Here is a 10,319-nt window from a genome sequence, read left to right as displayed (position 1 = left end):
TTGCAATGTAGTATTGTAAATGATTATTTAACTCTAAAAATATTTTCAGATAACATTCTTTCTAGAGCTTTTACTCAACTACATACTAAACTTAAAATTCTATTTTACTCAACCTGCTATGTATCATTTCTCAGCTTTCTTTATTTTCTGACACTGATTTTCATGTTTATATAACTATTTTAAATTATGCCATAGGAAAAAATCCTTATGCTTTTATTAAAAAAAAAAACAAGGCCTCACAAAATTCAGATTAAATGTTTTAACTTCCAGTTTAAAGCAGGAACAACAGTTTCCTAGATTTCCAAGAAGAAAGATAATGGTCCTGTTAAGAATGGAAAGTGACTTCTTCCTTTATCGGATAGGGAAGGAAGAAAGAAAGATGTTTTCCTGGAGAATATAGACTGTAGCTCAAAGTGGTAATATCTTTTGTGCATGCAGAAGATAAGACCTAGAACAATGGTGTCAACTCAATAAGAGGAAAGGAGTGGTCCAAGACATGGGGAAAGAAATGGAAAGAATCTCAGATTTTACAGGCAGGGTACATACCTTCTGACAAATTAAGGATGATATTAATATGTTCTACCCTAAATTGATTCATTACGAAAAGAATTGAGAATTGATCATGTACCAGCCTTGCTAAAGACAGATATGTAATCCTGAGCTAAATCTAGAATTAACAAGAGTATAGACTCTTCTGAATCTTTTTGGTGGTGGCAGACTATTTCGAGCAGGTAATATGCTGGAGGTCAAAGGAGGAGACATGAAACAATATTAGATGTTGGGTTTATTCATTTTCCATAAGGATTTTAAATGTTTCCAACTTGTGGAATTATCTTTAGAAATTCGTGTACAGTCACCATACAATGACATGATAATCTCTGTTGTCTTGAATTTAGTAAAGGAGGAACTTGAACAAATTATTTAGTGGCCTGCTCTCCCTTCAGTAATCATGGTTTGTTAATGTCAAAAGTGGACAGTTATGCCATTTTACCAGCATGGTGTTAGTAAACTAGTCTTAGAACAAAACAGAGAAGAACACTGTCAAAGTAATCCAAAGTTATAAAAAAACGTGAGCCAGAGACACTGCACAGAACCAAACTCGACGTCTACTGCAACCTGGGACTTCTGATTATGACTTATTTAACCCAGTTTGAAGGTGGGTCTCTTTATAGATAAAGGGCCTAACTTAAACAAATTTGCAAACTCAGCTTCCATCCTAAATAGACAAGTTACTTTTTCATAGTAACTCCCTGAAACCTATATATATACCATACATTGGACCGTCAGGTTTTTTTCTCAGGTGTCTTGAAGTTGGATTTAGTAATCATGAACAAATTTGCGGCTATAAAGCTTCTATGTTTTTGCTAAGTTTATGACAATACTGAAATTTAAATTGCACGTGTCATTAAGTTCACTGAAAGATGAAACAATTTATAAAATATTACATTAGATAATGTTGAAGAAGATATTTTGAAAGTCTATTCTTGCAAAAGATACACAAGTGCAGATGTTAAATATAAGGTTCAAAAGCTTCACCATTCTTTCCTTCTAAAACACCCAAGAAATGTTTCACTATACCGAAGATACCTCATTAGATATAGACTATGCCTATTTCCTTTTGCCAATTATTCATAAACAAGATTGAGAAACTCTAGATATGATGAAAGTACATAATATCTCATTGTAAAACTATACATAGAATAGGGACTTGGTAGAAGGATGTGAACAGTTCAGCACAATTTTATCATCGCTGTTTTAAAAAACAGATCAAAACATGTCATGTGACAATGTTGAGTTAGTAACATTATTTTTATATGAAATGGAGTATAGATCTATATAATTTATTACATGGAGAATGAAGATCTACATTTACAAGTTTGTCAAAAATTTACTTTGAATAAACCAATACATGGTATATTAGTTAAGGGAATATTTTTCTACAATAATCCTGCCTTGGTTAAACTCAAAGATCTACTACTGATTATCAAGTAATAAACTATACTTGTATCTTTTGACCTCTCTCAAAATCACACTTCAAACATATGTAGATTAAGGATAACAGCAAATTTATACAATAATGCTTTGAATGAATAGATTTATGCATATTTATCAATTCATATATATATGTATACAGTCAAAAACAAAATTTTAACAGATTTAAAGATCTAGTTGGCTTTTTTTAGAGATTCACCAATCAGCTAGTATTTCATCTATGAAATTAAAATACACTCTGAGGAGCCTATAAAGGCAGAAAAGGGATGAAGAGGTAGAAAAAAGATAATAAAAATAAATTGGTTGTTTCAAAGTCACTTTTACAGAATTAAAAGAAAATGATTTTCTTCCTTTTAATCTTACATTTTTATGAGTACATTATAGTTGTACATATTGATGGGGTATACATGTTATTTTGATATTAACATGCAATATGTAATATCAAATATGGGTAATTGGAATATATATTACTTAAGATTTATTATTTCTTCGTACTAATAACATTTTATTTTTTTCTAGCTATTATAAAATGTACAATAAATTATTGTTAACTATGGTCTCCCTATTATGCCATCAAACACTAGAACTTATTGCTTCTATCTAACTGTGTTTTGTACCCATTAATAAGCCCATATTTATTCCCCCCTCCCCACTACCGTTCCCACCATCTGGTAACCATCATTCTATTCATTGGTGTAGAGCTAAAAATGTTGATCACATGAGATCACATAAGAGACACCAACGAGACATCAGTTCTAACCAAATTGATCTCTACTTCCATGAGATCAATTTTTTTTAGCTCCCACGTATTAGTGAGAACATGCAACTTTATTTTTATGCTATTTCAAATTGACTGGGTTCCTTCTGAATGGTTTTGGTGAATCTCCTGTTTTTTGGAAAACTATCCTTTTTTAAAGTTCAGTTTGATTACATGGTGCCTAGCATGACTGATTTATTTCTGGGGGGTCAGATCTGTTGGGGTCTAGTGCAGGAGCTCAGTCCAAAACAATGTCCTTTCATACATTTTATTTAACAACATATATATAGTAAATTTATATGCCTAAGTAATCGAGATTTGAAAATGCTCAATAAATATTAACTATGAAAAAAGAGAAAACAAATTAAGCAATGAGGTTATTTTACATTTACACTTTAACATGTTTAAAATTAAACAAATTAGGCTGAGCTCGGTGGCTCACGCCTGTAATCCCTGCACTTTGGGACGCTGAGGCGGGCAGGTCACTTGAGGTCAGGAGTTAGAGACCAGCCGGGCCAGCAGAGTGAAACCCCATCTCTAATAAAAATACAAAAACTAGCGGGGCATGGTGGTGTGCCCAGCTACTCAGGAGGCTGAGACAGGAGAATCGCTTGAACCTAGGAGGCAGAGGTTGCAGTGAGCCGAGATCGTGCCACTGGACTCCGGCCTGGCCCACAGAGCGAGACTTCATTTCAAAAACAAAAAAAAAAACACTAAAATAAATTAAACAATTTCTATAGTTGAGTCTATAGTTACACAATTTGTTTCATTTAACAGGCTCTGTGTTATTTCTGGTAGTGAGACAATAGAACACACATTTGTTTATTTTATAAGTCTTTATTTTACTAGCTGTTTGATACTTATCACATGGATAGCTTCATTTATAGGAGGTTTTTTCCTCAGGAATTTAAAAATATTACTCTAAAAAATAAAATTTAAACTAATCTATAAACAACACCCAGTTTTTGTATGTATTTATAACAACCATAATTTCACATGATATATTTGAAATTGTTCCTATATAAAATATGATTGAAAGGGGGAAGACTCTTTGGGGAAAATGCTAAAGATGAAACAAAATCAAATAGAAAGCAGATAATTCCACTAAGAAAAGAGAGATATTACCATTTTCTTCTGCATAAGGGAAGCTCAGAATAGGACAAATAATATCATCACTTCTGTTGTATAAAATGTTTAGCTTACTTGATGTGCTGGAACTTTCAAATACATATTTGTAAATAAATATTCCCATATTACTACTGGAAGTTGAAAGTTGAAGAGCTCAGAGAGTTCTATTTATAAACTAAACATGAGACTACGTTAGGTGACTACGATAATATTCAAGTGTAGTCTAGTGATATTTCTATCTTTTCATTTACCTTTTCTGGCAACCTCCAAGCTGGGTCCTGAGATCTTTCTTTTTCTCATTCTGCACTCTTCACTTGAGTAAACTTGTTCAGGGCCATAACTTCAAATATTATTGCTCCAATGACAAATTTATATTTAGCCCTTATCTTTAAACTAGAGACTTGGGGATTAAACAAGTCACTTGACATCACCACCTTGATATTTCTTAGGCATTTTACACTTTACACTTATCTCTACCAAAGCAAAATTCTTGATCCCTAGCTGTCTTACTAAGCTAGGGATCAATTCCCTCTGGTCTTCTCCATCTCAGTAAATTACCAATCATATATCCCGCTGTTGGAGTGAAAATTATTTTCTTCATCTCCTGATTCGCATCTATCAGCAAACCTATTAGTTTAATTTCAAAATATAACTCATATCTCTCCCTACCTCACCATCCTTTGAGCAACTATCCATTCTATTCCTGATCATTATAATCTCTCATAAGTATTTACTTCTAAAAGAATCTGCATCTGACCACTTCTTACCCCTACCCTAGGCACTGCAATAGTCTTCTAGCTCTTTCCTGACTTCTACTCTTGTTTCCATATCCTCTATATTTTTTCAACAGTCTGAGTAACCAGCCCCTTCCTACCTCTACTTTCATCCTCTGCATTCTGTGGTTGCTCACTTTATTCAAACAGGTTTCTTTTCTGTTTTTGAACAGTCGTTCTTTCCTATTTCAACTTCTTGGCAAATGATGTTCCTTTGTTGATTCTTAATTGACATAACATTTCTCATCCTTTTCGTGTCAACATGAACCTTTCCTACTCTGAAATCCTTTGCCTTACAACCGTCTATTAAGTGGCTCCCTGACTGCCCTTCCCCAGCTCACTGAGTTACTGTGTTACAGCACAGTACTGAATTTCTTTCATTTTCCTCTTCAGATCTGTTCTCCCTTTTCTTTAGCTTGCCTTCTTCCAGGGGAGGATGATACAAACCTTTGGTTCTGGTTTGCTTCCACCTGTAAGGAGCTCTGGGAAGAGGTTCGAGGTATGGAAACAAAGCCAGGAAACAAACCTGTTACTCTACCTACCTCCCTGTGATGTGTTCATGGGCTGGTTGTGTCCCTAAAACAAGATCGCTGAGTCCTTGAGTGCTGGGCAACTTCATACAGCTCATTTCTTTAGGTCTAGGGATGGTAATAGCTCAGATGTTCATAGCGGCAAGTCATTGAACTATCAGTCATGGTTCTACTAGGCTCAAACCTTTGTAAAAAAAATCCTTTCTGAAAACAAAACAAATAAGCAAGCAAACAAATACAACTGTCTGGTGATTCCAGTGTGAGTCTGCTTATCCAATTGAGTGTGCTTTCAGTTTACTAGTGGGATTCTGACTGAAACAATTATTTTCTTGATTTCCATCATAGCATGATGATAACATGAAATAAATTTTTAATTTATTGGTTTACAATTTACTGTGCTCTGCCCACTGGAATATAAACTCGATAAGGGCAAAGAAAGTCCCTATTTTGTTCATTTCCATTTTTATTAGTTTCTAAAATAATGTTTAGTATGAAGCAAAGCAGGCACCAAATAAATATTTTTGAATAAATAACTTATGAACTAAAGTAAGAGAAGATAATTATTAGTATGTTAGCATACAAAGAATATAAATTGAAGAATTGAGGTTAATATTAAAGCTGTTAGTATATCCAGCAAATTTTATCTTCTTTGAAAATTTTAGTGTGGAAGAATAGTCTAGTGACTCAAGATCTATACAAATCTTCACAAAGTTGGAGATAAATTTACTAATGTAGAAAACAAAACCAGATGTTTAAACTTTTGTAATGCCAAAGCAGTAAGTGGCTTAAAAGAAATTTAAAGTTTTAGCAGAAAATTTGAATTGTATGCAGATGTTCAGCATTGTACAAGCCTGTAATTTAATCATATGTGATTGCTAGCCAACTCTTCTATTCTGTTCTCATACTAGCTAAGGTAATAGGTAACACTTAGCCACTAATTCTTTAATCCAATTGACTGGGGTACTTATGGCAGAAGAATAAAGCAAACGGATGCTCACATACATAGTTTCTGCTTATCAGGAAGGAGATTTGTTGCAAAGATTGAGATAATAAGTGACTAAAAAACAGAGATAGGTTCAGTGAGAAGATGTACTGAGTCTTCATATTTTAAATCTTTTTGTGTGTGTTACTAGAGCAAAACTTTTCTGACAAGTGGTATATTTTCTATACTTTGACTGACAACCTAATCTCTAGGGAGAACTGAGCATTTCAGTGGATCAAAGACATGTCTTTCACACTCACTGGCTGCTGAGCCCAAAACAGAAAAGAGGCTGCCACAGGGAGATAGTGCAGAAGCCAGAGTGAGGAAGGTGGAGATAAAAGCACAAAGCCTTGTTATGACATTTTTGGAATCAGTTCCTCATTGTTGACCTTTATGAATAAAAGTCTTCCATGCTGAATGAGATTAAATTCTCATATCTTGAATCCTAAGTATTGCATTCCATTGAACCAGCATCTCTTCATTTCAATACAATCATTACTATGTATCTTCATTTAAACATAAAAACATTTAAGTGGTGCTTCATATTTTTAAGTAATAAAAAATTATTACTACACAAAATCTATTGTTTTAAATGAATATTTATTGGCATAGATTCTCTTGATATTTTTTCACCAAGAAAAATAACTATGAAATAATAAGTAGAGTGTAATATATATATTCTATATACATGGAATACACATTAAATTATACACACATACCTACAAATAAAGGTGCTCAAGAAATAAGGTTATAAGATTATAGATATTTTAATTTACTATTCTTTTTTTATGACAAATAAATAATAAATTTTTATTAGTGTCTTTTCAATTCTACAAATTTTAAAAGTCATACATTTTTAAAGGTTACTAAAAATCACTGAAATGTCTCCACTTAAAATGGAATCAAAGTAATTTATACAATTTTCACCTTTAATATTCATAATTTATTTAAAAGTAGAATAAATTTTAATTCTAAAATGATTATTACATCTTTTTAGAACTGAAATTACATTTCAATGAGTGTAGCTCCACTGTAGTTCATGAGGTTTATACTTAAGAAATATTTAATTAACTAATTTATACCAAACAAAAACAAACAAAAAATGCATACGTATAATGAGACAGTTTATGTATGGTAATTACAGATTTGAAATTAAGTCTACTTTGCAAAGATCAGTGCATCTGGACTGGTTAATCCACTAAATTATCATCTTTTAATAAGAAACCAAAAACAAAAATGACTTGGAAAGAAAAATAGTAGTTTCAAAGTGAAAATGACTCTTCCCCTTATTTTAAAATACATAAAATTTTCTAAAACGTAAAATGGAAAGGTTTAATACACAGGAAAAACACTGCACACCTTAACTAAACAAACTAGAAAGAAAATATATTTATATACAGAACTAAGATGAATCCATGCATTATTTTTACAAATATTCACATAGATGGTTTAGAGATAAGTAGTTAAGTGTGTCTCATTAATTAATGGATGCTTTCTAGCCTCTGTCTTCATTAATTTTACTTCCTATTCAACAAAAAATAATGCTTTCAGGATATATTACATATATAGCAATATCATTTTTATCAGTAATTTGTCTGAAAAAAGAGAAAAACTTAAAGCAGAACCCTACAAAGCAAAGCAAACTACAAAGCAAAGAGTAATCACAGTGTTTGCAAACTAGAAATGTGTGACTTTAACTTTACAGCAGGCTGCCTAATTAATTCAGACAGTAGAGAAAGGAGACTGAGGCAGGAAGTAAGATGTGGGACTAAACTGTTAAGAAGATAATAATTTAAAATAAAACTTCAGAATCCTTATTCTAGGGATTCATTTAATTCCACTTTGCAACTTTTAATAGGTACACTAATTTACACAGGACACACTACCATTTACTATGTAACATTAAAGCTTTCAGTTTAAGAAACTGGTCACCAACGAGGTGAGAGGCACCAGGGAAAAAAGCCAACCTGCTGAGGAAGACAAAAGAGGGGAATGACAGAAGGAAGCTGGATCTTTTATAATGTAGTTTAGTCACTATGCTGATACTGGAACCATCTACCTCTACATTTCCTGCTATGAGAAATAATGTCTTTCTCTTTAAATGTCTTTTTTAAAAAAAAAACAAAAGAAAAGAAACTGGTCAAAAAGTTTTGCATAAGATTCATTTTAAAAATCTTTTTTCCTTAAAACAAAAATGATTAAAAACTTGAGTTTTCTAAAGAAACATATTAATATGAAGTTACGAAGATACACAAAGCTGAAGTATCTGGAACCATTTGGCTGCCTGTAGTCTTCAGCAAGATCACAAAGTACTCAAAAACTCTTTGACCTTTTCAACCAGACTTTCATATTTATCTTTAAAGTCTTCATTAACATCCAGTGTTAAGATAGGCACCTCTTGAAGATAATCGAAGTTGGTTTTCAGTGTCCTATGCAGGAGCCAGCTTTCATGTTTATAATGAAGCTTCTCTAAATATTCAAGAGGAATGCCTTGCTCTTCATTTCTTCCCCGTAAATATATTCTATGTAAGCATTTCTCTGGAGTGGCTCGAAGATAAATGATTCCATCCAATTCAAGGCTTTGGCCAAATTGGTTATTCATCCAGTCATGCCAGTCTTGATAAATTGTCCACTCTGTCTCATTCATGCATTCAGATTCATACAAATTAGATGCAAAAATATACCTGTCACTATACACAGATCGTTCAAAAAATAATACAGGTTTCTCTGCATCTTTGAGCTTGCCATTCAGAGAGGCAAGCTGAGCTCTTATTCGACTGAGACAGGCATATGTTTGGAAAGTAAAAGACCATCGTTCAGGTTTCTTACACATCATCTGAAGAACATTCCCACCATTTTTCTGAGACGTTGTAAGTTCCTCAAATTCATCTTGAGTACTTTGAACATTGCACCGTCTGGCAACAGGTTCAGGAACCACTTCCCAATCTTCACACAATTGTTTAAGGATATTCACAAATGTTGACTTATCTGCAGCGATGTTCCCTTCGATGGAGATTTTCTTGATGCGGGTCCCCTCAGAGCTGGCTGAGACAGACGGGCAGCTTCTCTTGGGCGGGGTGGCCATTCCTTAGTCTTGTGGCGGCCCAGAGCTCTTCCGGCAGAGAGAGCTGGGAGGCGGCCACAGGTGCGCGCACTGGAGCTCGCGGCACCGCTAAGCCAGATCCTGACCTGCCGGGTCAGCTAGTGAGCTCACCGGCCCGCCAGCGGGTGTCGGGGTTTGACCTTGGCGCGCGGAGGCAGCTGAGGACACTGGCGGGCCTGCTGGGCGGCCCCGCCCTCCTCAAGCCCATTTTTTACTATTCTTTATTCATCCATAATTTCTATTTTTCCCTGCTATATTTTCATATATTATATATAATATACTACATATTATACATTAAATGCTATAAATTACATGGCTTATATTATACAATGCATTTTATATTATATGTAATAAGAAAAATGTGATTATAATTTTTAAAAGTGCTCACGAATACGGAATAGACTTGTAGACATTAGTAAAATAATTTTTACTTGGTAAAGTTGAGCAGCAAAAACCTAAAAGCAATCTTCAGGAAGCAATCTTTAGTCACTTATCTCTGTACAGAGGCCTAGAATAGGACAGTCTCACAGGATACATACAACACGTTTGTTAAATAACTAAACTAAGAATTCACAAATAACTTGCCCGTTTTGATCAAGAAAATTGATGAAACAGCGGTAGAACTGAAGTGTACCTAATTAAGACTTGTAGATGAGAGAAAAGGTATAAGGGATAGAAATAACAGAATTGGCAAGAAGGGGTATGCCTTATAGCAGAAAGGGTTGGAGATAAGTATTTAGTATTTATCAACATGTACATATGTTGGTCCTCTCATTCTTGCCTTCTGGGTAAGAATATCCGCAAATAGTAAACAAAAGGGAGGAGAGAAAGAACATAAAATAAAGCATGGAAAAGAAACACATACATGGCAGAGAGGGAAATCCTCATAAAAAGACATTTAGAAGGAATTGCATCTGGAGTTGGTTCCTTCATGTGCGTTATTCGTCTCACTGACTTCAAGAATGAAGCCTCTGACATTCGTGGTGAGTGTTACAGCTCTTAAAGGTGGCATGGACCCAAACAGGGAGCAGCAGCAAAATTTATTTTGAAGAGT

General features: G+C 33.9%; 1 protein-coding gene across 1 annotated transcript; it reads right to left on the bottom strand.

Moving 5' to 3' along the window:
- Nucleotides 1-7,082: 7,082 nt before the first annotated feature.
- Nucleotides 7,083-9,418, bottom strand: LOC104008182 (deoxycytidine kinase-like). Its single transcript, XM_054660598.2, has one exon. It carries the CDS (start codon nucleotides 9,245-9,247, stop codon nucleotides 8,465-8,467), a length of 783 nt encoding a protein of 260 aa, XP_054516573.1. The 5' UTR covers nucleotides 9,248-9,418; the 3' UTR covers nucleotides 7,083-8,464.
- Between the last annotated feature and the right edge of the window lie 901 nt (nucleotides 9,419-10,319).

The sequence above is a fragment of the Pan troglodytes genome, chromosome 8, assembly GCF_028858775.2.
Source record: "Pan troglodytes isolate AG18354 chromosome 8, NHGRI_mPanTro3-v2.0_pri, whole genome shotgun sequence".
In the NCBI taxonomy this organism is placed as follows: Eukaryota; Metazoa; Chordata; class Mammalia; order Primates; family Hominidae; genus Pan; species Pan troglodytes.
Note: the sequence above shows the minus strand (reverse complement) of the source record. Positions and strands in the feature narration are given on the sequence as shown.